This window comes from Carassius gibelio, chromosome B13 (assembly GCF_023724105.1).
Source record: "Carassius gibelio isolate Cgi1373 ecotype wild population from Czech Republic chromosome B13, carGib1.2-hapl.c, whole genome shotgun sequence".
Lineage (NCBI taxonomy): Eukaryota > Metazoa > Chordata > Actinopteri > Cypriniformes > Cyprinidae > Carassius > Carassius gibelio.
Window position 1 is genome coordinate 4395303 of NC_068408.1, and position 25819 is coordinate 4421121.

Below are 25819 nucleotides of genomic sequence, written 5' to 3' on the forward strand. Positions count from 1 at the left end.
ATTTCGAAGATTTCAATTTCTTAGGATGTCCTTTGGCATTAATTCGGCCAGCGAGGTCTTTCAGCGTGCTATGGAACAGATCTTTGCTGGACACCCGTGCGCAGTCATAGTTAATGACATCATCGTTGGAGATAGTGGCGAGCAGGAACACGATGCAAACCTAAGTAAAGTGTTGGACCGTGCTCGTGAAGTGAACTTGAGGCTGAACCCTCAAAAGTGCAAATTCCGCCTTAGTGAGGTGAGCTAAGTCAGTCATATTTTCACAAGCAAGGGACCACAACCTGACCCAGCAAAAACAAAAGCAATCACAGAAATGATCAATTACTGGTTTAAACAGCATCAAGACGCTTTTGAAGTTCTGAAGCACAGGATTTCTAGTCCACCTACCTTGAAATACTATGATGTCCTGAAACCTGTCACACTCACCTGTGATGCCTCCCAGTTCGGACTTGGACCTGCGTGTCTTCAAAACACGCAAACAGAAGTAAGTTACGCGCAGATAGAAAAATAACCTCTGGCTGTTTAATTTGCGTGCACCAAATTAAATGACTATATATATGGTAAACAAATTCACATCGGTACCACCAGCCATTGGTTACCATCCTTAACAAGCCTATCCACACAGCTCCAGCAAAGCTGATGCTTAGATTGCAGAAATACAACTTCACAATCACATACAGGAAAGGGAAACATATGTTCCTTGCCGTCGCGTTGTCACGTTCCCCTAGAGACTCACCAAACGAACACAGAGATGAGGGAGCTGACTTCGAAGTTATGTCAGTTCAACACATCTCAACATCTCTGAAGTATTATCAAGTCAGGGTGGGCCTCTAGCCAATCAAAGCTGCCAGCAGAAATTAGTGAGTATTTTCCCTTCAGAGATGACCTCACAGTCGATGAAGATATACTCATGAAGGGACAGAGCACGGTTGTTCCAGAATCACTACACAGTGAGTATATCACCACAACCTCGTATTAATTGACTCATATTCAGGATGGTTCGAAATCGATCTGCTTCGTGACCTGTCCTCCAGTACAGTAACCACAAAACTCAAAAGGCACTTCTCTGTTCATGGGAGTCCACACAAAGTCTTTTCAGACAACAGTACCCAGTTTACAAGCCAACTGTTCAAAGAATTTGCTGCTGCTTGGGATTTTACACATACCACTAGTAGCCTTGAATAGCTACAAGCTAATGGGCTAGCTGAGAGGGCAGTGCGGAGTGCAAAACATCTAAAAGAGAAATCCAAGAGGGACGGTTCTGATGTGTTTCAAAACTTGCTCAACCTCAGAAATGTTCCACGTGACCAGACACTGGGTACACCAGCAGAGAGATTAATGTTGAGACAGATCTCTGCCAATCAGCAAGTCCATTCTGGTGCCATCTTCAAAGAATAATGTTGCTGTCAAGAATCAGATCTCAAAAAAGAGACATTGTCAAAAGACATACTATGACAAGTCCAGCAGAACTCTCCGTCCACTGTTACAAGGAGAGGTAGTGAGACTTGCAACGTCCAAAGGTCATGACCGAATCGGACTCGTTAAACAGCTCTGCGATGAACCAAGATCATATCTTGTTGAGGTTGAAGGAAGAGAATACAGACAAAACCGAAAACATATCCTTCCTGTCGCTGAGCAAACCACCACCACAAAAGTTAGACCACAGCGAAATGTCGCTCCACTTTGTTCAGACCCCTCTGCTGAATCTAAGCACAAATTCTCCACTCCAAATGAGGTCCAAGAACAATGAACCCCACAAGGAACCGAGAAGAAACCACTCAATGAACATTCAACAAAAGTTCTTTCTACAGCTCCATATGTGACCAGAGCAGGTCTTTTTTGCAAACCAAACCCAAAGTACCTGGAATGAAAAACTAAAAATTAAAAAGAGAGACAGAAAAGAAAGTTCTGTAATTCAGAAACAAAATGTTAAATTTATAAATGTTGACATTATAACTGATGTTAAAATGTGAGTTAACCAATGTTGTGTTAAATGCCATTTTTACTCTCAGCTCAAGTAATCTGTTAAATGCATTTCCTATAAAAAACAAAACAAAAAAACTTTGAGTCAACTTTAATATAAGAAACTGTTCATTAAGGAATAACTGTCATATTTAAAGAAGGAGGATGTAGAACATAGTGGTGTTCTGTAGCTTTATATCTGAGCAGACTATGATCCTCGAGCTTGTTTTATATGCATGCGCTAGTTGGTGCTACGGTGTTGAAGTTTGTAGACTGCATGTTGAACTCCTGCATTTCTCATAGTAAAGATACTGTTGTTAAAAGGATCTTTGCCTTGCCACTCGTCATTCAACAGGAAGGATACAAAAGAGGAGCGATGACAGTGAAGGACCAGAGAGGACCAGGCCTGGGATTTATTCTGTGTTTGGTTTTGTTTGTGTGCGACAGTCGTTTGTGAGGGGCTGTCGCACTGTTTTGTGTTTATTTGTTTATTAAAACTTTGTTTGATTGTCCGACGGTTCCCGCCTCCTCCTTGCCGCTGGGGTGAATCCGCGGTGCAATCAAGCAGGGCCAAGGAGTCTGCCGCCGAGGATGCTCGAGGCGCAGTGCTGGAGTGAGTTGCAGGGGGGGCAGACGAACTCACTCCAGCCCACGGCCTTGATCATCCTCGGTGGCAGACTCCTTCTGGAAGGAGGCGGGAACCGGCGGACAATCAAACAAAGTTTTAATAGCCAAATAAACACAAAACAGCGTGACAGCAACATTAATTATGGTCTGCAATATCCTTAGTGTGATTTTCGAATTGCAATTAAGTCCGCGTGCGTTGCATGTTTTGAAGCATGGGTGCGCACTAGTTGTAATAACAGTGAAGGTCTCAGAGCAATGGAGCAATGTCATTAAAAGGTTAAATTGGTCCAAATTATTAAAGAGAAAAAACTTGCTCACTTCAATACACTATATTCTGCATGAGATTACATACACCAGAAAATTCTAATGTTACGAAAACAGTTTAAGGTAGGCCATGGTCATTAATTTCTATCATCCGTTTGAACTTTTTTTTTTAATTTTTTTACTTTTTTAGTTCGGGAAATGGTTTGGAAAAAAACATTTCACATGTACAGGGTGAGCAGGGCACAAACGGAGAGTTAATTGGACATTTTGCAGTATTTCCTTGACATATCATCTCTGTTTAGAGAAAAATTTGCCAAAGTTGCTGAACATTTATTTAACCATTGCATTGAATTAGATTACACTTGTCTAAGTGGGTCGTGGAATGGAAAAATTTGGGAACCCCTGATTTAGAATACACTGCTTCCCTGCCAAAGACATGTTTTGAGACATGTTTTCACTGTAATACACTAGGGAGCGCTATTACACATCTTCTGAACGAGTACAAAACCCCCAAAACAAAAAACACGTGGACAGGACGGAGAAACAAGCTATCTCTTATGTAAACAGATGCATATTAAAAATAATGTGATCATCAGCAATAGACAGCACATTAATGAAAACTGCATAATGTTACAGAGTCAAATGCTGATCCAGGAAGTGGTATACAGTATGTCTGTGAAAGCTTTGGAGGTATTGATGGAAGCGATTTACTGGATATCTGAAAAAAAAAAAAAATCTACTATAGAAGTCAAAATATAACTTGAAAAATGATCAAATAAATTGTAATTAAATTGCATTATTTAAAAATTACAGCTCTAGACAGTTATTCGTCGCTATTATTTTATTAATACAGTTGTCTGAGTTTTCAGTTTTCAGTGACAACTCTTTGGCCCTTATTTATTAACTGATAGGAACACATGAAGAACATTTTCACTGATCACAGATTACTCTCGGACACATCTATATTAAATACATGGTGTTTGTGTTGCATCCGGTAGAATGGGTACTGCCCCTTTAAGAGCAGCCTACTTTTTTTTCTGTTGAGGTGAGCGGAGCACTTCCTTCTTGACACACATCACATATATGCAGGCAAAAAAATCCGTTCCATTTCTTTCTCTCATATGCGTCTTATTATATTCAGTAATGAGGTTGACCGTGTTACCGGAAATAAAACCAGCGCCTGTGGAATTCCAGCCAAGTTGTGAGTCTGTTTAACCCTATACTGAAGCTAACTTTGAGAATAAAACTACTAAATTTAATAATAACTGAATAGAAGGTGCTGGGCCAGAGGTAATACGAGTGTACTGTATGTGTGTCTAAAATAAAATGAATGAATGAATAAGTGAAAAATAAAATTAAAAGTATTTTCCACGTTCTACATCATTAGGTTCCAGTTGTTATGGCTGTATTTGGTTAAACTGGTTGTGTAGTAGGGCTACACAATAAAAACTTTATTTTATAGGCCTACCACTACTGGGAGACCATGTGCATGCATAATCATCTCAACTTGTTTGTCAGGCTCTTGTGTGAGTGTTTTGAGAATTGTGCACCAGGGTGTATTTACATTATGACAAATGTAGGACTGTGTTTCTGAATATTACATTATTTGTATACTTTTCATGATGGTCCAGATTGAAAGTTTCAGAAGCAAAAAATAGCCTACTGATTTATTATTTTTACTTTCATTTTCATTTAGTCATGTTTGCATAGGAGCCACTCCCACTCCGATTTCAATGTTTCAAATCACCTGATATTCTACAGTGAGTGTTCCACTTGATTTGAAAGCATCAAAATGGCAGAACTTGTCTCTGACACTCAAAATCCTTTAAATTGCCCAATCTGTCTAAATCTGCTTAAGAACCCGGTGACTACATCTTGTGGGCACAGTTTCTGCATGGACTGTATAAATGGGTGCTGGGATCGAGATGCTTCTTTGAGACAAGCTTACAGCTGCCCTACATGCAGGGCAACATTCGACCAAAGACCAGCTCTCAGCAAAAGCACTATCCTGGCTGAAATTGTAGAGGGAATGAAACGGGGAGTTCCAGCTGGGCCTGGAGATGTGAAGTGTGATGTGTGTAAAGGAAGAAAACTCAAAGCCATTAAGTCTTGTCTGTTTTGTATGGCTTCATACGGTCAAACTCACATTCGGCCTCATTACGATTCTGAAGCTTTTAAAAAGCACAAGCTGGTAAATGCTTCCTCAAATCTACAGCAGCAGATCTGCCCTCAACATCATAAAGCGCTGGAGATTTACTGCTATAATGACCGGAAGTGTGTTTGTGTAGTTTGTATGGGGGATCAGCACAGTGGACATCAAACTGTCTCAGCTGCAGCTGAAATGGCTAAAAAACAGGTAAGATGATGTTATAATGTATGTACTTAAGTGATGATATAAAATATATTGTTATATAGTGAATATAAGCCTAAATATTAACACAAAATATAATAAAAAAATTTATAAAATCCATTAAATTAGTATAAGACGATTTTTTTTTCCTATGGGAAGAAATTGATCAGTAATTTTAAGCAAAAGTAGTGTGTAGTTAAAAATGAAATTTAAAGTACAGTTTGCATGACACAATACATTTTATGCATCATAACATTGTAAAATTAAATGGAAGAAGCAATTTTATTCACTTTAGACATTCAATTAATTATAAGTCAATTTAAACCGTTAATAGGCAGTGTTAGGGTTAGAATAAGTTGGCATGCTTGCAAAGTTATGTACAGTCAATAGAATGTTGGTGAACTATCAAAATAAAGTCTTAGCAGATATGAAGCAGTCTACTAGCAGTACTAATAGTCTAATGACCATTAGCATAGTTGACATGTAGTTGCAAAGTTACTTATAGTTAGCAAAATGTGTGTCCTGTGTGTGTGTGTGTGTGTGTGTGTGTGTGTTTATAATTATTGCTATTATTTCAAAAGTTACTCAAGCAAATGATTCTTATTTGTTACAAAATCATCCGCAGGAGGAACTAAATATAAAAAAGAGGGATTTCACTCAGAAAATCACTGACATAGGCAAGAAGGTCCAGGAATTTGGGAAGGCTGTGAATTCTTATAAGGTAAATGTGACTTTAAATGTTTTGAATGGGGCTAAAGGAAAAGCCAAATAGCATCAAACAATTGATTCCTAACAAATCAAACACAAGCTATATACATTTACAACAGGTGGTACCCTTCATTACCCGAGAAAAGAAGGGTGCATTTTGAGGTAGCATTTGAAGGAGCCTTCAAAATTGGGACATGCTGCGTTGCAAAGCAGTGACGCAGTATAGGCCTTTGAATGCAGCCTTTGAAGAATGCAGCATTTGAATTGGGATGAAGCTGAGGTCTTTGCACTTGTCTACTTATGACTTATTTCCTGTGTTTAAGTGTTCAAGAGGGCATATAAAGAACTTAATGTTGCCGAATCAGAATGCTGTGTTTGGAAATGATACGTAATGTGAAAGGACAACTGACACTCCAAACACTTATTATGGATGCTATGGCACTGGTTACATGGATCACAATCCTGGATAAATGTTTGTGCAAAATTTTATACACCGTACACATGGAATTGACAATTGAAGTTAATTGCCAATTAGCTAATGTTCATAATCGGTCAGATTTTTCTAGTTTATGTTTCAGACACTTCAAAAGTCAGTGAAAGCAAAACAGCAACTGTTCCTCAAATCATTTAGACTTTACAAACTGTGTCAGACTTTTCAGGAAACAACAAAAAATGGCTTACTTTATTGTTCCCTCTGCTTATGGGTATGGATTGAAGGAAACATTTTAACATTGAAATTATACACTAGCATAAAAAATAAAAATGTATTATGTTTGATGGCATTGTGTGTGAGAAGTTTTATTATCAAAGTGCTTAATTATGCCCTGTGTTTCTGTTGTAACAGAGCTCTGCACAGGCAGCAGTGCAGCACAGTGACAGGATCTTCAATGAGCTCATCCGCTCTATTCAGAAAAGACGTGGTGAGGTGAGAGAACTGATCAGAGCTCAGGAGAAGAAGGAGATAGGACAGATCAATGAACACATACAGAAACTGGAGCAGGAGATCAGTAATATGAAACACGAGAATGATAAACTGGAGCCAATTTTACATACAGAGGATCACATTCATTTCTTCCAGGTAATTAGAGAAAGTCTCTTTTTTTAACAAAATGTGGACATATGTATTGATAAAAAATAAAAATAAAAATATATTTTTTTTATTATTCGTTTTTCTTCCAATTTCAGAATTACTCTTCTCAGCCTGGACTGTATCTGTGCACAACTTCAGCCCGAGATGTCAATGACCTCCTGACATTTAAGAATGTAGAGGAATCTGTCTCAGAGCTGAAAAAACAACTGGTCAAACTCTGTGAAGAGCACATGGGCAAAATATCAAAGAAAGGTGAAGTCAAGAACTATTCAGACTTTTGCAAGTATGTAGTATATGAAACAATATGATATTTTGTATCACAATAGTGACCAAAATGTTATTAATATTATAAATATATTATTAAAATGTACTGGAAGAACAAACAACAAATAAATAAGAAGTACTTTGTACTTTTTTGTTTGTTTGCATAAACATTAAAATAACATTTAAAATGATGGCCTGATTTTAAACAAACAAAAATATATTGGGTGACTTATAAGTTATCTACTAACATGTACTACATGTTCAAATACAGATTTCCATAAACAATTATACATAGTGTACCATACACATCTGAAGTCTTGATATTTTTGAATGCACATTAGCTTGTTTTCCATCTACCAGTTAGAATTTACAACACAAATTTAGTCCAATTTTCAGATTGGCCTGAACACAACTGACAGACAGGCTGAATCAAAATGTATCAATTGTCTGACAGCAGGTGGCATTTATGAAACAGCAGAAATAGAGCTGTTTCCCCAGTAATCTCTGTAAACAAAGTGCTTATAAACACTGCTTTATTGGGCATTGCACAGATGGAAAATGAAACGCGAATGCTATCAAAACTATTCTGAAGATAGTCACTTCCCCCAATGCATACATTCTTTCATATACTTTCTCTCAGCAGTTTGCCTTCCTTCATGTTTTCACAACAAACCTGACACTTACAAACTTTGCTTAGTGCTGAGCATATTTTCCATGTTTTTCAAATTGCTATAATCAAAGACTGTTTTAGTGTTAATTAAAAGATAAAATTGTAATACTGTCAGGACTTTTATTGTGGTTTATCATAAAACCAGTAATTGTTTCATTAGCACAGTTGGCCTGTGCTGAGTGCCATGATATCATGTTTGAGAACCAAAAAGTAAGGGTACTGTAGGCTATATTCTGTCAGCTTGTGTAAAATGTAACAATTTGAGGTGGAGTGTTCATGAGCAACTGATTTCACCACAACATTCTTGGTTTGGCCATAAAATTATTCACTTTAATATCTTTTTTTAATAGTTGCTGATGTCCAAATTTTCAAAACTTCCAGGCTCCTAGACAGTGAGTAATAATTTATTTAGATACTGAAATAGAATGATCAAAATTCATTTATTAGTTCAATTATTCATAATTTTAGTCCTTTTAATCTTCACTCTATTTCTTACCTCTGTTATTTAATCAATATTTATATGGTTCCAGTGGAACCAGCTGTACCAGCTTTATCTTCATCTTCATCTTCATCAGACATTAAACGTAAGTATAAGATAAATATTAAAGGGATTGTGGACTTAAGGACAGTGTTTTTGTTATTACTTACTCTCATGATGTTCTGTGCATGAAAGCTATTTTGAAAAATGTCTTTGTGGTTTTGTCTATGTAATGAAAGTTTAGTTCCCAAGAATAAATACAGTTTTGGAATGAAAATTAAATATTAAAATAATTTTCATTACAGAACCTTTTTTGATTGAATCCAACAGTACAGTTAAATATTTGACCAGATTTAATTTAACAACTGCTGAACAAGGAACTTACATTAAATATCATTTTAGTATGTTTGGTGCTTTCTGTACCCTTTGAATAATCTAGGTTTCTTTTTTTCTTTCTTTCCTCTTCTTCCTCTTTTTTTAAAATAAAGTTAGCTCTGGCTCAAGTGATGATGAATTCTCAGAATGAAGAAAAAAAAATTATATATATATATATATATATATATATATATATATATATATATATATATATATATATATATATATATATATATATATATGTGTGTATATTGTAAAAGAATTTTATCTAAATATGTTGTGTTGAACGTGAAAGGAAGCCAATAAATTCTATTTTTCCCAGTGAAAAGCAATACAATTTTGACCTATGTAATGGCATGATTGTGTGACAGAGATGACTGATGCTTGATTACCATAGGTGTTTACAACATTAAGTGCCAGTGATGCGCGGGTCAATGTATTAATAACCCGCACCCGACCGACATTTTCAACCCGCCCGCAACTCAGACCGCAAAAAAAGGAAAAGAAAATATTGTACCCGACCAGCTTCCTGACCCGCATTTTTAAAATGTAGTAAATGCTCATCATATCGTCATTGGGCCATAGGCGTAGGAACTAGGCAAAAAAAAAAAAAAAAAAAAAAAGGAAAACTAAAAATAAATCCTTAATATATTCTAATTTTGTCAAGAATTATTTAAAACAATCGTCAATAAGCTCATCATTTGTTCTAAAATAGTCTAGTCTGGCAATGTCTATTTTTATGTTTCTGTTCAGCAGACATGAGGTTCGGGTTTGCGGATTTCTCTATATATTTCGCTCCGTTCGCTCATTCCGTGGGGTCTCGCTCAACCCAGAATGGCCTGCTGGTTCCAAAATATGCAAGGAGACATTTAATTGTTTAGTACTAATAAACTGGTGTTTTCTGTGTCGCTGCAAAGATTAATTTTTTATGATGCTGACTTGCCATGAACGCCAGAGAGATATGCACATTATGGATTACATAATCAGAGGGTAGCCTATTTATTTTGGTTTTAATATTTTCGTTTAAAAGTAGACATTTCAAGCTTTCTGTAATAGATAGTCTTATATTTCTCAAATCTGTGAGGCACACGCTGAGTTTCGGCGCAGACATGTTTAAAAGCAGACATGTCAAGCTTTCTATAGATATCTCTCTCATGTCTCTTCGTTGAGTATTCGCGGAGTTTTTACAGTTCATTTTAATGACGTGTTTGTACATTACGATCAGCCAGGGCCGGCCCTGACCAATTTGCTGCCCTAGGCAAGATTTTACCTGGCGCCCCATGCATCACAGCCCATTTAACCCTGTCATTGTGTTCATGATTTAGCATATATATATATATATATATATATATATATATATATATATATATATGAGGTTCGGTTATATACACACACACACACACACACACATTACAGCAGAACTGTTTCCAACACTCATAATAAATCATTATATTAGAATGATTTCTAAAGGTTCATGTGATAGACTGGATGTCACATGTGACACTGAAGAATGGAGTAATGATGCTGAAAATTCAGCTTTGCATCACAGAAATAAATGAAAATTTAAAGTATAATAAATTGAAAACAAATTATTTTAAATTGTAATAGTATATCACAATATTAAATGTTTTTCTGTAGTTTTGATCAAATAAATGCAGGCTTGATGAGCAGAAGAAACTTCTTTCAAAAACATTAAAAATAGTAATGTTTCCAAACTTTTGGCCTGTACTGTATCCCCCCAAAACTGCACAACTGTAGAGTAAAACATTAATAAAAAAAGTGATAATAAAAAATGGATGCGGCGTCGGGCACGCTACACAACAACTGATCGTGCGCGCGCTCTGTTTCTGACGCACTTCAAGCACTCGATGGGCGGGGGAAGATTGAAGAGCCGGACTTTTTTTTTTTTTTTTTTTTTTGCTTTATTTGGTAGTATTTCGAATTAATGGCTTTTAAATAGTAGCCTATTATAAAAAAAAAAGAAAAAAAAAATAATTAATTAAAAAAAAATTCACTCGTTCACTCATTTTGGCGCCCCTATGGATGAGTGGCACCCTTAGCATTTGCCTATACCGCCTATGCGCGGGCCGGCCCTGCGATCAGCGCAGACAGCACACCTTGTTTGTTATCTTTATTTTATAAGTGCACAAAGTTCTGTTGTTTTTATGTCTGTATTCAAAAAAAGTAGACCCTTCACAGATTCGATTGATGTATTCTTATCTGTACGATCAAAACTGAAAGTGTAATTTAAGTTCTTTTCGTGGTTATCAGGAAAAAATGACTCATAATGCGTATATGCGTTAATCGACTCCAGAGGGTTAAAAAGAGTTTTCTATAAAACAAAACTTAATGAAGTCGTTAAAATCATGTTTTACCAAAAACAGGTCTTCACCTTTTCTCGTGCAGCTTTCATCTCTACGTGCAGACTGAGCTCGTGCGTCATCTTCGCGCCAGTTATTCAGCCAATAAAGTAAAGTATAAGCCTATGTATTTCAATTTGTGTCTAGTACTATATTAATTACAAAGGTTTAATTGGCATCTATATTTCAAACGACCCGACCGACCGCGACCCGAATATCATTAAAAATATTTTTGGATGACTTGTAACCGCGGGCAACCGCGGGTGGCAGCAGGCACCCGCTCATTTTGGATCAACCCGCGCATCACTGTTAAGTGCATGTCTCCTGTGAAATGATTTTCCTGTCTAAAATGTTTCTATGTACAGTTGTTTTTATGGGATCACATTAAAAGTCATGAATAAACATATAATCATACACACATAAATCTGTGTTGTGAATTTTTTTAAATCAAAAACATTTGAAGAGGGCAAGCCGCACAAAATATTGTCAAATTCCATCACTAGATGGTGCTGTAACAAACACATGCTAATAATTCAGCAACTAAAGGAATTCTTTGTTGAATGAAGATGTTATTTAACGTTTCTTTACCCCTTTCCTTGTCTTTCTTTAAAGTTTGGCTTGATTTAAAAAAGTTATAGATTTTCAGAAACTGATTTGTGTATTCAGGAAATATGTGTTTGTTATTTTTCTTTTTTGATAATGAAATTTACATATTTTGTATGGACTGTATTAAAATGTGCTAGGTTAAGGAGTTTTATAGAGGAGGTTACAGCTGCCCCAAATGCAAGTGGACATTCAACCAAAGACCAGCTCTCAGTAGTAGCACAGTGCTGGCTAAAATTGTAGAAAAAATTGGAAATTGGAAAAAATGGAGGCTCCAGCTAGGCCTAGAGATGTGGAGTGTCATGTATATAAAAGAGGAAGAATAAAAGCCACCAAGTCTTGTTTGGTGTGTTTGGCTTCTTACTGTCAAACTACCATTCAGCCTCATTATGATTCTGAAGCTTTCAAAAAGCACAAGCTGCTAAAAGCATCTCCAAATCTACAGCAGCAGATCTGCCCTCAACATCATAAAGCGCTGGAGATTTACTGCATAATGACTGGAAGTGTGTTGGTGTAGTTTGTATAAAGCACAGTGGGAAACAGTTGCAGCTGAAATGGCCAAACAAACAAAAAACAAGTAAGATGAGGTGATATATTTACACAAATAATGATTAATGGGGATTTCAGGGTTTGGAAAATGGATAGATGATTATATTTTTATGATAGTTGTAAGCTATTTTTAGTGCAATTACAGTACATCCATTCAATATTTAATTGAATTTTTTTTACATTATTCTTATTTATTGCAAATTCATCCAAAGGAGCTGAAAATAAAACACAGATGTCATTCAAAAAAAAAAAAAAAAAACCAACAACAACAATGGTTTAGCAGTATAAGACAACACTAAGAAAGTGTCATGCTTTTTATGAAATTATCCATTAAATGTCTTAGGTTATTCTTATTAATGCCACAAGTTCGAGTAATATTTAGTCAGTGGATTCTCACCTACAGTAAATACTGTCTTGCTGATGTCCAAATTTCCAAAAAAAGAAATAGATCCTTGTAAGTACATGATTTCTTTCTAGCCTGAAAAGAATTACACACATTTGGAAATACTGATATTATAGGCTATTTATTCTTTGATTGACTTCCATACTCCTGTATACTCCAAATTTATATAAATTGTATTTATATATGATACATTTAATATGGAAAAGTGCTTACTGCCACATCAGCCATAGGTGTTTCTCTGAATCACATGTACATACAATTAAAAAAATATCTTAGATTAAATATGTTGGATGGTTTCTTCGTTTGAAATGAATATATATATATAGTACAGACCAAAAGTTTGGAAACATTACTATTTTTTATGTTTTTGAAAGAAGTTTCTTCTGCTCATCAAGCCTGCATTTATTTGATCAAAAATACAGAAAAAAAACAGTAATATTGTGAAATATTATTACAACTTAAGATAATAGTTTTCTATTTGAATATACTTAAAACCTTCAGTGTCACATGTAACATCCAGTCGATCAAATGATCATTTAGAAATCATTCTAATATTCTGATTTATTATGAGTGTTGGAAACAGTTCTGCTGTCTAATATATTTGATCAATAAAAGGTTAAAAAGAACTGCATTTATTCAAAATAAAAAAATATATAATAATATATATTCTAATAATATATTTTCTTTACTATCACTTTTTATCAATTTAACATATCCTTGCTGAATAAAAGTATTGATTTTATTTAAAAAGAAGAAAGAAAAAAAAATTACTGAACCCAAATTACTGACCAGTGGTGTATATCTTTATTACAAAATATTTATATTTTAAAAACATAGCTTCTTTTTTATTTTATTTTTTTTTTTATTACTTTTTATTCATCAAAGTATCCTAAAAAGTATCACATGTTCTAAAAAAATATTAAGCAGCAGAACTGTTTCCAACTTTGATAATGAATCATCATATTGGAATGATTTCTAAAGGATCATGTGATAATGATCCTAGAAATTCAGCTTTGCATCACAGAAATAAATGATAATTTAAAGTATAATAAATTTAAAAACAATTATTTTAAATTGTAATAATATATCACAATATTACTGTTTTTCTGTATTTTTGATCAAATAAATGCAGGCTTGATGAACAAAAGAAACTTCTTTCAAAAACATAAAAAATAGTAATGTTTCCAATACATATATATAATAATTTTTTTATTTTTTCAGTGGCTCTGATCATGTGTGTGCATGTTTTTTTTTTTTAGTAAATGTATTCCTTGTTTTGGAACCATAGTTATCATTTATGAATATTTGCTCTTATTAATTTCTATATAAAAGCTTACTCCTAAACCTATACCTTTATTTATTTACTTATTTAAGTAATAGGGGGTTTTGAATCTTAAGATATAAAAATATTGGGAGTTCATCATGACATTCATGAATGATCTGTGTCTAACAGCACCGAAATTGGAGAAGGCTTGTCTGTATCTGCCAAAGAATTTAGCAGTTTTAGGTAGATTATAATTTCATTAATCTAAAACTGCACAATTTGCTATTGGTGATTTTTGCTGTATAAACAAACATTACTATAATTGCAAAACATTACGCAGGTGGTGTGTAAACACTAGGTGGTGCTATAACAAAACAATGTTAACATCCATTGTCCAAGCATCATCTGCACAAATCAACAAAAACAAAAATAATCACATTTCAGCCATGACTCCAATAATACATGTCCAATTAACTTAAAGTTCATTATATTAACCCTGTATCTTTAAACTGTGTAGTCAGCCATCAGGTTGTGTCAGTGCAGCAACAAGTAAATGTATATATTTTTAATTATAACTCAGGAACCATATGGGTTAGGTAAAAAAAAAAAAATGTTGCTGTCAGATTTAACTGCCACATTCCTTTCAACATCTGCCTTGAAAGTACCCTGACTCACAAGGAAGCAGTAACTACTGTGACCCAGCAGAAGGAGCAGGTTTAGAACCCTGTCATTCATCAATCATCATGGCTAAAGACACGGGACACATTTGGGTTTACATTACAACTTCACCTTTGTCACCTTTGAATGAGCCCTGATTGCTAAATGCACACATTATGTACAAAATCTGGACTTTCTTGCTGTATTTAATGCTGCTGATCCAATAAAATTCAAGTTAGAGAACAACAGCACATATACACACATCCACTACAAATTGCATCAGCTCAGAGGAGCTTCATCTCATTTTCAGGTACTTTGAACCATTATCCAGCAGGATCTTACTTTGACTAGAAAGTCATCTAAATTTCCAGAAACATAGCCTACATATGTTAATAATATCTGCAGGATGCCTCAGGTCTAAAAAGGCTGGTCAGTCATAAGTGTACAATCTCAGTCTTTGAAGATCTGAAGTTTGTACCCGCTGTAGTCTACCTGCATATTTAAGTCTTTAATCTTTAAGAGTGTTTATTTGACTTACCTGAGTGGCAAATTGCCAAAGAGAAGAAATCCTGTTTATCCAAAAAAACTTTGTTGTGAGCTTGTAAAATATAGCTAAGAGTAAATACTTAGTTAAAGGGAGAGTCCACACAAACATGAAAATTCTTTCATTCACTGACCTTCATGTTGTTTCAAAATTGTATGACTTTCTTACGTCTGTGAAACCCAAGACAAGAGACAATATTCTGAAGCATATCGGACTTAACTGACATGTGTATGGACAAAAGCAAAAAAGATTTTTTTTTTCTTCAGATTTAATTCAAATTTTTGAGTAGTCTATCCAATTAATGATGTGTTTGCATGGATTGTCCTGCAAAACTTCCTACAGTCTTTCAGTTTCTTTGTGTGTATTAAAACAAGTACAGTACTTTCTTCTTCTTCTTCTTCTTCTGAAGATGAAGTTTGTTTGTTATGGTTTAAATAACTTTCTTGTTAAAAGCACTCCATTTCAGAAAAACAAAGAACCACAAGAGGGGGTCAGACATTTATTTGGCCTAATTGTACAACATCTTATTAACACCTGGAAATGTTAGCAAAATAAAGAGTCAGAAAATGTATGTACAGAGACTTAACAGAACAAAAATATATATTTGATAAAAGCAGTGGTTTATTTCCCCTTTGTCGTAAACTTTGAAATGTGTATCTGGATCTGATTAAAACTGTAAAACATCATTAAAAACAGACTAAGACTAAAACCTATTCACTCGCCAGTTCTTCTGACACCCTACAGTTTTCAGGACTAAAAATTGGAATGTAGAGCTATACAAACACTTAAAAAAAAGATTTTTATTTATTTTTTTGTAGTTTTACATTGTCCTGTAACCATCTCCTTAGAGAACAATTTGTCATTTCACTCATCAGCCCTGAAAAATCAAGGATCAGATGAAGTTTAAAGAGAAAAATGACTGAAAAGACTGTGAACAGGGAGCCACACTCTTCCATCCGCAGCTCTTCCTCTGAGGCGGAAATTCCATCAGTCTTTCCAATCCATACACAGAGCACTTCCTGGCCCGATTCCCCCCAAAAAAAACGCTCTAGACGTGCGGCAGCACGGAGCTCACAGACACCGGACAGGACAAACCGTTAGCAGAAAAGATGGTGAAAGAGCTCGGTTTCTCTGTAGTATTGCTGTAAGATTGTGGCTCAAGTCTCATATATTTATATATATTTATATATATATTTATATATTTCAATCTCAAAAAGAAAAGAAGGATAAAGATAAACAGTCTAGGTTGCCACAGTGAAGTGAGGTCACTCTGCAGCCGGCTCCGGGTCCGGGTCTGAGGCTGTGGTGGGCGTGGTCTCTTCAACAGGAGCCGGGGTCTCCTCAGATTTTGTGGTCTCCTCTGTGGGCGTGGCTTCTGTTTCCTGGGCGGGCTCTTCTGCTTTAGGCTCCTCCGCCTCTTCTTTGGGCTCCGCCTCTGCTTTTGGCTCCGCCTCCGCCTCAGGTGCCGGTGTCTCATTGGTTTCTGCCGCAGCAGGCTCCTCCTCTTTGGTCTCTGTAGCAGCCTGGCTGTTCTCCTCGGGTTTGTCTTCGGTGGTGGGCGTGGCTGTGGGCTCAGCTGCTGGCTCAGCTGCGGGCTCCGCTGCCTCCTCGCTTCCCTTCTTGTTCTTCTTCAGGGAAATGCCCTTGAATTTGAAGGAGCTCTTCAGTGAGAATTTCTTCTTCTTCTTGGTTTCCTTTGGAGCTTCGCCGTCAGATTTGGTGGCGTCGCCTTCTGTAGCAGGGGCGGCTTCGATGCCATCTCCCGCCTCCGTCTTGGCAGCCTCCTCCTTGGCAACCTCCATGGTTCCATTTCCGTCTGCTGCCACAGCTTCTCCATCTGGCTTGGTAGATGCGTCACCATTGGTTTTCACATGGCCATTTTCCTGAAGAGAAAAGCAGAATGAGGGAAGATAAGCCAAATGCATGTTGGCACACACAACACTGGTGAAAAGCAAAGGGTTTATGCTTGTAAATGCTTGTTTTTAATAGTCACAGTAAAAAGCAAATGCTTGCTTTTATTGTATAGTTTATAGCACAATGTGTTGGCCATATGTCCACAGCAAATAAATTCCACTCTTTTCGATCCAATACCAAGTACTTTTAAATCCTTCAGTGGATATGTAGGCTACCTCTATTTTTATTTATAAATAAATATTAAAATCACAAGTTCAAGAAAAGATCTCAGTTTCATGTAAAATCAAACCTTAAAATACAGCAATATTAGAAGAATTGAGATTTAAAGATCAGTCAGCTAATCACTGTATGGCAGTGCTGCTTCAACCTTAAAATAGCCAAAATAGATATAAATTACTGATTAATTCAGGACATCTAAAAAAACAATATATTTTTCTATCAGAAAAGACTCTTGAGGATTGTTATACATAATTACAGTAAAGACAAAAGCAACACCCAGTAACCCAAAAGCAGAAGTATATGGTGTAATTACAACTGCGTCCACTAGAGGCGACATTGATCCACTAAATATAATCCACAGTTTAGAAAACCAGCCAGTACCAGAGAGAACAAAGAAACGGGAGACAGCAACCCTAAAACTGTGTTTAAAACAACATCCCACTCGAAAACACCCATTTTATTCTTGCATTACAGGATATCTGACAATTACCCATTCAGATGATGTATCAACCGAGCACTATAGCCTTGAAATACAGTAACTTAGTCTGTGGAAGTACTGGGGTGTTTAAATCATATGCACAAAGATATGCAAAATAATGCACTGAGTTGATTATTAAAGAAAAGAGCTATCTTATTCCATATGGAGGGGGAAGGGCGCATATGCATTAAGGGGAATGGGTAGAATGATTATTAATGAAGTACCAGAGGAATGGTCCATGCATTCACACACGAAGACACTCGCGCATGCATTGCATTGTTTGCAGATCAGCAGAAGCGCTCTGCATCATTTCTATGCAGCTCTGCAACCTTTTGTTCTCAATTCGGGTTACTGCTAGCTTCAGCGCCAACACACAACCACAGAGTCTGCTTGATAACAAACTAAACGAACTAAAATGGGTTTAAAAGTATACATAATATACAATTTTTTTTTAAATAAAAAAAAGAAAGAGAGAGGGTTTAAAAAATGTAAATTCAAACCCTCAAAATAAATAAATAAAAATGCCTCCTTCAGAACTGAAATTATATTGTAGACACAGACACACATTTGATAATCCAAAAATGTAACACAAATTCAAAGATTAAGTTGTAAATGGTGTATTGTTGGATAAATGATATAACTGAAAGGTAAAAAAAAATGTTTTGATATCCCATTTAGCCATAGCAGAAAGCTGATAGTTTAATTATAAAAGTGCTTGTAGATCCTCACCTGACCATTGGCTTTATCAGCCACAGCTTTTTCGTCCACTGTAGCTTCACCTTTAGATAACTGAGCACCCATCCTCCTTTGTGTCTTCTTCAAAGAGTTAAAAATGAAAATAAAATCAGAACAAACGCAGAGGGTCCTTAAATTCAAACCCACACAGTAGAGATGGTGAGCGAGCGTTTAGATTCCTGGTGTGTGTGTGTATTTTTTTATCTGCTGTGCTCAGCAGACATGAATAAAAGCTGCTTTCTGGTAGTAAATCCACACGGCTCTGCGGGGAGACCAAACTAAGAGTTTCACAGCTACAAGTGTGAGTATTTGACTGTGTGACTCCACCCAGCAGCTGCGCCGCCCAATCTGTGTCAGAGGGCTGGAGCTTCATCTGCCTCATTCAACCACACTGCTACACACACTCCAGCAGATTACTGGATCCACAGCGTTACACCTCTGGATGCATGGACTACTGATATAAAGGGCTTTATTAGGGATTTGATTCATGCTTTGAACAGTAAACTTTCATATCCTCATCATATGTCTTAATATCTGATGAAATATAAAAAAAAAAAACAAGTGATGGTAATGAAGTGAATGTAGGGTTGAATTTTAAATCTTCTCATTGCTTTGGTTAAGGAATACATTTTTTTGTCATGTTTGCAACGTCTTATATGAAATACTGGCAATTAATTAAAATATTCCAGGTTCTTGTTCATTTTTACTTAAATGTTTCAGAATAAACTTATTTAAACTCAGGTTTACTTGATTATCCATACATAATTTTAGGAAAAAATCACATTTAAATGTATCAAAAATGATACGTCAGACTTTAAAGGAACATTTATTTGTTAACCTGTCAATACACTTGTATTGTGTTGCTTTACATGTTCTGAGAGATCATAAAACTAAGCATTTACATGTCATATTATATTACTGGGAACTATATAGAAAACTTGTATTTATATATGTGTTAAGTAAATAGTCTGTATATTGTTCTAAAGTTCTCATAGAATTTCTCTAGTTTAAACATTTTAAACTAAACATGTTTCATGATAACTTTGTTGTTATTAATAATGAATTCGAATTTAATTTCCCTTTCTTTTAGTCTAGTTCTGTGATGACATCATCGCATGGGAAGTGACATCATTTTGGAGGGAAGTAACAGCACCAGTGTTAGTGAGTATTAGCAATGGTAAGATTTTGTGATGTTTTGTTAGCTGGTTTGCAAAAAACAGTCCATCCTGTAAAATGAAAACTAATATTGGTTTGATAATATTAACATTTCAAAAGTTAAACTCTCAGTCTCTCACTGAGCAATGACTAACATTAGCTCTCTGTTTCCAGTCTGTTCCTTTTCTTGCTGTTGTGTAAAAAGTCAAGTTGTAATTAAATTGCTTGAGCTACTCTTTTATAAAATTACTTCTTTAAATTGCAATACAGTGTAACAGGAAGAAATCATTTTTGTTTTCACACAGCTAGTACAAGATAAAAGTAAAATATATTTTAGTATAATTTATTTAAAACATCCACCTTCAGATTGTCTTTTTCTTGTGAAATCTTTGTTTATATACTTAACTTGTATAATGTAAATGTAAGAGTAACTTTTAAAAGAGTAATATTTCAAGATGAACATTTACTGGAAATCATTGTCATGTTAAAATGAGTATCAATTATGATTCATCAGACTTTTGAGAAACATTTGTCTCACTGTCATCATTGTATGGCATTGCATTATACAGTATGTTTACGAAACTACAGCACTTTAATCATAAAACAAAAGGAGTTATACTGTTATAAAGATAATCTTACTTTTTGGCCATTGGAATATCAGCATTTGCACCAAATTGTACATTTTTGCTCAGTTTGTTCCTCTGAATAAAATTGATGTGGCTTTTCCTTTTTTGAATATAAGCTCATAATAAAAAAACTAAACAAAAACATGTTGCTCAAAGGTTCAATAAATTGTTCCATTTGAAAAAAAAATAAAAAATCTCACAATTATTTTATATGTCAGGCTTTACAGGGTTAAAAATATCTACTGTAAGTGCTTTATTGTGCATGCATCGTTTTGCCTGAGGGAGACAACATTCTTTCTGTGCTAATCGATATTACATCACAGACGCTGAGCTTAACTCATCCTGAAGCCAGAACATTCCTATAGCAGCAGAAGTGCTGGAATGCCACATGGTTTTAATGCCCCCCTCCAGTGCTGTGAGGATGACATGCAGTGTCCCGACCCCCCGCCTCCGGTATGTCAGGAATGTGTTCGCCACCCAAAGATCCCTGCTGACACCATGATCTTCACATGATGGAAATGAGCCCGAGGCTGCTGGGTAATTCACCCCCACGGCCTGGTGGGTGGACAGGGGAACCTAAGAGGAATTAGGTAGAACAAAGTCCACTGGAAATTATTTTGCATGTTCCTGAGAAGACAGAGAATAGGAAATGAATCCAGGCTAAATTACAGGGAAATTTGAAAGAAAAGAAAATGAGAACATATAATGAAACCAAAATAGGATGACTTATGTTTATGCAGCTTACCAACATCTACTTGGTGTTGAGAAATTTGACCCGATATATAAGGAAGATAATAAGATAATAAGATAATAATGAGATAATAAGAAGAAGTGAGACAGGTTGGCATTTTTAATGTTTTGTCACTTTTGCTCACTGAGTTAGCATTTTTGTTTGATCAAAAATACAGTAAAAATATAAAAAATTGTTAGATATTATTACGGTTTAAAATAACTGTTTTCTATTTTAATAAATTTTAAAATATAATTTATTTCTGTGATGTAAAGCTGAAATTTAAGGGTCATTACTCAGTCTTCAGTGTCACATAATCCTTCAGAAATCATTCTGATATGATGATTTGGTGCTCAAGAAAAAAATATTAATATTATTATTATCGTATAATAATAAAAACAGTTTGAAATACTTAAAGGGGTCCTATTATGCTCTTTTACAAGGTCTTGATTTTGTTTTGGCGGTGTACTAGAACAAGCTCTCATACTAGGTTGTTCGAAAAACAGATTATTTTTCACATATTTTACATTATAACACCTCTCTCTGGCATGAACGGCTCCAATAGTTCCTGTTTCAAATGAAGGCCCGCCTTCTGAAATACACAATGTGCTGTGATTGGTTAGCTTGGCCAGTCTGTGTTGTGATTGGCTCCACTCAGAGTAGTTTTTGAAAAGTGATTTCTGTTAAATAAAATATCTCCTTTTGAATTGGACTTTGAGCTTTGTAACTTTGCAGATCTTTTTTATTCTCAAACAGCAACCTTACAGACTAACTAAAGCTGAAATAGTGAAAGAGCATTTTAGCACCCCTTTAATATTTCTGTGGAAATTGTGATAAATGTTTTCCAGGATTATTTGATGAACAGAAAGATCAAAAGCATGGCACTTATTTGTAAAATATGTTTTGTAAGATTATATGTCTTTATTGTCACCCTTGCTAAATTAAAGTATTAATTTCCTAAAATAAATTAATAAAAAAAGATACATAAATAAAAACCCTACTGACTGTGGACATTTGAACGGTAGTATATTCCTAAACTATTTGTAAAAAAAAAACTAAAGAAAAGGGAAAGTTTGCATATGCTCAATAGATGATCAATATAATAATAAAAAATTAATTAGAGCAAAGTTTACACTAAAATTAATGCTTTGTCAACATTTATTAACCCTTGTGACTCTAAATTAAAAAATTTTGCTTCTGTTGAACACAAAATAATACATTTGGAAGAATGCGGGAAACCAAACAGTTTCTGGAAACCACAGACTAAATACTATTGAGCAAACAATTTAACAAGACTTTACAAAGATAGGGAGTAAAATTTAACTTAATTTTTAGTCTGTTCTTTACATTAATCTGTATTGACTTCAATAGACTTAGAATATAGTCAAAGCCATCCTTTTATATACTTTTTTGTAGGGTATGTGTGTGTGTGTGTGTGTTCGAGAGACACATTTTTCATTTGGGGCTGGACTAATAATGTAACTAAATGTATTTTTAAATTCTTTAATTAGTTTAAGACAGTGCAAATGTAGAAAGATTCTTCCCTCTCAATCAGGACCAGAGAAGCAGTTTTGTGTGTGTGTGTGTGTGTGGATGTAATTTAGAATAGAGTTTGAATTAGAATAGATGGATGGAGGGGGAGGGGAAGAGCCTTTAGAGAGAGAAACGGAGTGTGTCGATATGTGTGTGTGTGTAAGAGAGGTAGAGACAGCTGTAGTGTAGGAGTGTGTGTGTGTGTGTGTGTGTGAGCTGCAGTGTTAGTGGGTCAGTGTGCCAGCTGCAGTCTAATCATCTGCTCTTTCACACACACTCTTTAAAGGGGTCGTATGATGCAATTTCAATTTTTGTTTCAAGCTCTTGGGGCATAAAGAAAATCTGTAAAGTTGCAAAGACTAAAGTCTCAAATCTAAAGAGATATTCTTTTAAAGTTAACACTCGTCCACACCTCTATAAAACGCCTCGTTTAAACACGCCCCCACATCTCTACGTCACTGTGTGGGAAGATTTGCATAACGCCGCCCAGATGTTCAAGAAAAAAGAAGGTTCAACTTTTAATCTCACTGTAGTATTGTTGTTGCCACCAAGTTGTGAAGAAGCTGTGTTTGGTTGTGAAAGCGAAACTACTTTGTTTGGCCTTCCAAAAGAGGATGATATCTGCTTCGTCATGCCTAGAGCTGATCCATGCTGCTCGGTGAGGAAATACATCAACTTCACACTGTGGATCACCGGATTGGCTTTCACTGTGGATGAAGCTAAGTCTAGCCTGGTGTCGTCACATGTGTCCTTTGTCGAAGCCCCCAGCTGTTCCTCATTCTGCAAGGACAGTCTAGCGCTTCTGACTCACAGTCTGTAAGTATGTTTACATATTTAAAGGATTTGCTATTGATGATTCATACACTTATTTTGAGCAGTGTAGAGTAGCACTTGTTTGTTGTTTCTCTGATCTCAAATGCAGACATGGTTTTATTTTACGCAGTGCATAAAAGGGCATTTGTTTAGCTTAAAATGATTGCTTATGAGTCTATAGTTCATAAAATTGCTTTCCCCAGTGAAAAAATTAGTAGAGAGATATGCACAGATCAACCAGTGTTTACAAGTCGAAACAGTCCGAAACAAATATGCCAGTGGATTTTGATGTGAGAGGAGATGGTTGGAACTTTTCACTTATTATAAATTATGGAATATGTATCTTGACCAGAATCAAAGGTTTGAAGTTAAAACATCTTAATGATGGATTTGCTTTTTACAAACATGCAGCCGTTTGCATCACTAGACATTAACTGATAAACTGGAGTTCTGGATTTCATGTGAATTATTATAATATTTTTATCAGCTGTTTGGACTCTCTTTCTGACGGCACCCATTCACTGCAGAGCATCCAATGGTGAGCAAGTGATGCAGTGTATGTAGAAACAAACTCATCTACATCTTGGATCTTTTTTGAGGGGGGGGGGGGGGGGGGTAAACTATTCCCATAAGTAATATTCAAAGGGCTTCAAAAAACATGAGACATCTACCACAATCTTAAGCATAACTTGAAAATGTTTTGATGATTCACTGAATTTCAGAATATTTTTGTATTTATTGTATCTCTTGTTATGATGACAGCTGCATGAACAAAACCTGATGATCATGTTCTCCAACATGATCTGGGGTCCAAAGAGCATGACATTTACTTACATTCAAATAATCTGTTACACTTTATTTTGATAATCCACATGAGACAATCTACTAACTTCAAATAACTTTGCAACCACTGTACATGTCAATTCTCTTGTTAAAGAATTAGACTGTTAAGTTAGGTCTTCACTGTACGCCGCTGCTCATGTAAATCATGTGTGATATTTTTGAACATTTCTGCCAACAGCAAAAATGAAAGTGTGTGTGTTTGTGTATGTTCTTGCAGACTGACAGCCAAAAGCACAACAGCTTTAGAGTCACACACCCATAACAACACAATCATCTCTCTATCTCTGTGTGCGTCAGGCCTTGTGCTTCATCTCATTTCACTGAGATAATTCTGCATGTTAAACCATATGTAGTCTTGCACATCTAGACCACAGACTCTCACCAAAATATTTTAAACCACTTTGCAGCTTAGTTTGTTCAAGAACTGTTCATAGACCCCCACATGACAGGCCGATAGATAGATAGATAGATAGATAGATAGATAGATAGATAGATAGATAGATAGATAGATAGATAGATAGATAGATAGATAGATAGATAGATAGATAGATAGATAGATATAATTTTTTCCTGTATTTTAAGATGTTAAAAATAGAAAGGTTTAGCTGAGATGATGAAAGCATTGGTTATTGGGTTTCTGAACTGTTGTTATAGAGAGTATTTATTTAGAAGCTTACACACACACACACACACACACACAATCTGTGTCAGAAAACATCTTGATGAGACAGAAGCACTTGCTCTTTCCCAGACTCCTTCAGCTCATTTTCATTCTGTTCCAGTTTCATGTTTTCACTGATCGTCTGCTGCTGTCATGTTGCCATAGCGCTGCGTTTCTGTTAGCGTGTTCGACGGCGTGACCCATTTTTCACCCCCCCCCCCATCATCCCTCGCCCTCAATAACCCCTTTCTCCCCTCCTCCAAATGACAGAAACCCTTCCACACTCCTTTTTTTCCTCATTCAGTGCTACACTCGCTCTGCTCTTCCCCACGTCTGAGATCCTACATTTGCTATTTATTCATGAGTAAACATTAATAAAATGTGGATTCTTTGCTAAATGGTTAATTTGACTAACAATTGTACATGAAACACATGAAAAACAGAAAAAAACAATAGCTCATGGTATTGCATTTTTCACATTACTCAATGAAGAAGCAAAATGACCCAAGATATTAATTAAAAAAAAATTTTTTTTTAAAGGATATTCTTTCTATCTTTTGAAATGTATATATTGCTGTGTATAACATTGTCTCAGAGCTGGTTGGTTTGGTTCATTAGTAAATTTTGAGTATGTGAACAATGGCATTTGATATGTGATTTCAGAATTATTCTTTTTTTTTTTAAGTCTTTTGAACACTTTTATGGCACTTATATGGTTTTACTTTCCTTGTAGCAGCTTGAAAGTCTCAATCTACATAGTTTGCAATTGTAAAGAGCATCCAGCGAAATGAATTAAAATCCAGAAGATAGAAAGTCAAGCGGCTTTGGTTTGGAACAACTTTGTGGTGCGTGAATGACAGATTTTTATTGGTATTTTTTATGTTGGGGTGAAACAGGGTGAATTTTCATGTTGACTTGAAACCAAAAAGTTTGTATTGTACAGT

The 25819-nt window shown here is 35.5% G+C and overlaps 2 protein-coding genes across 2 annotated transcripts; one reads left to right on the forward strand and one right to left on the reverse strand.

Moving 5' to 3' along the window:
- Window positions 1-3906: 3906 nt before the first annotated feature.
- Window positions 3907-8935, forward strand: LOC127969879 (tripartite motif-containing protein 29). Its single transcript, XM_052572006.1, has 7 exons — window positions 3907-4054; window positions 4550-5209; window positions 5829-5924; window positions 6756-6989; window positions 7097-7253; window positions 8286-8327; window positions 8466-8935. The coding sequence occupies exons 2-7, from the start codon at window positions 4646-4648 to the stop codon at window positions 8603-8605; spliced, it is 1233 nt and encodes a 410-aa protein (XP_052427966.1). The 5' UTR covers window positions 3907-4054; window positions 4550-4645; the 3' UTR covers window positions 8606-8935.
- A 6719-nt stretch (window positions 8936-15654) lies between these two features.
- LOC127970522 (MARCKS-related protein 1-A) lies at window positions 15655-18816 on the reverse strand. Its single transcript, XM_052573117.1, has 2 exons — window positions 18509-18816; window positions 15655-17051 (listed from the first exon to the last, which is right to left on the reverse strand). Exons 1-2 carry the CDS (start codon window positions 18578-18580, stop codon window positions 16434-16436), a joined length of 690 nt encoding a protein of 229 aa, XP_052429077.1. The 5' UTR covers window positions 18581-18816; the 3' UTR covers window positions 15655-16433.
- Window positions 18817-25819: the final 7003 nt, after the last annotated feature.

Bases quoted from the DNA above. Each gene is read 5' to 3' on its own strand.
- LOC127969879 (XM_052572006.1), top strand. From the start codon at position 4,646: ATGGCAGAACTTGTCTCTGACACTCAAAATCCTTTAAATTGCCCAATC. The intron at 5,210-5,828 runs GTAAGATGATGT...AATCATCCGCAG, and splicing joins CTGAAATGGCTAAAAAACAG to GAGGAACTAAATATAAAAAA. The intron at 7,254-8,285 runs GTGAAGTCAAGA...TTTTTTTAATAG, and splicing joins GGGCAAAATATCAAAGAAAG to TTGCTGATGTCCAAATTTTC.
- LOC127970522 (XM_052573117.1), bottom strand. From the start codon at position 18,580: ATGGGTGCTCAGTTATCTAAAGGTGAAGCTACAGTGGACGAAAAAGCT. The intron at 17,052-18,508 runs GTGAGGATCTAC...TTTTCTCTTCAG, and splicing joins CTGATAAAGCCAATGGTCAG to GAAAATGGCCATGTGAAAAC.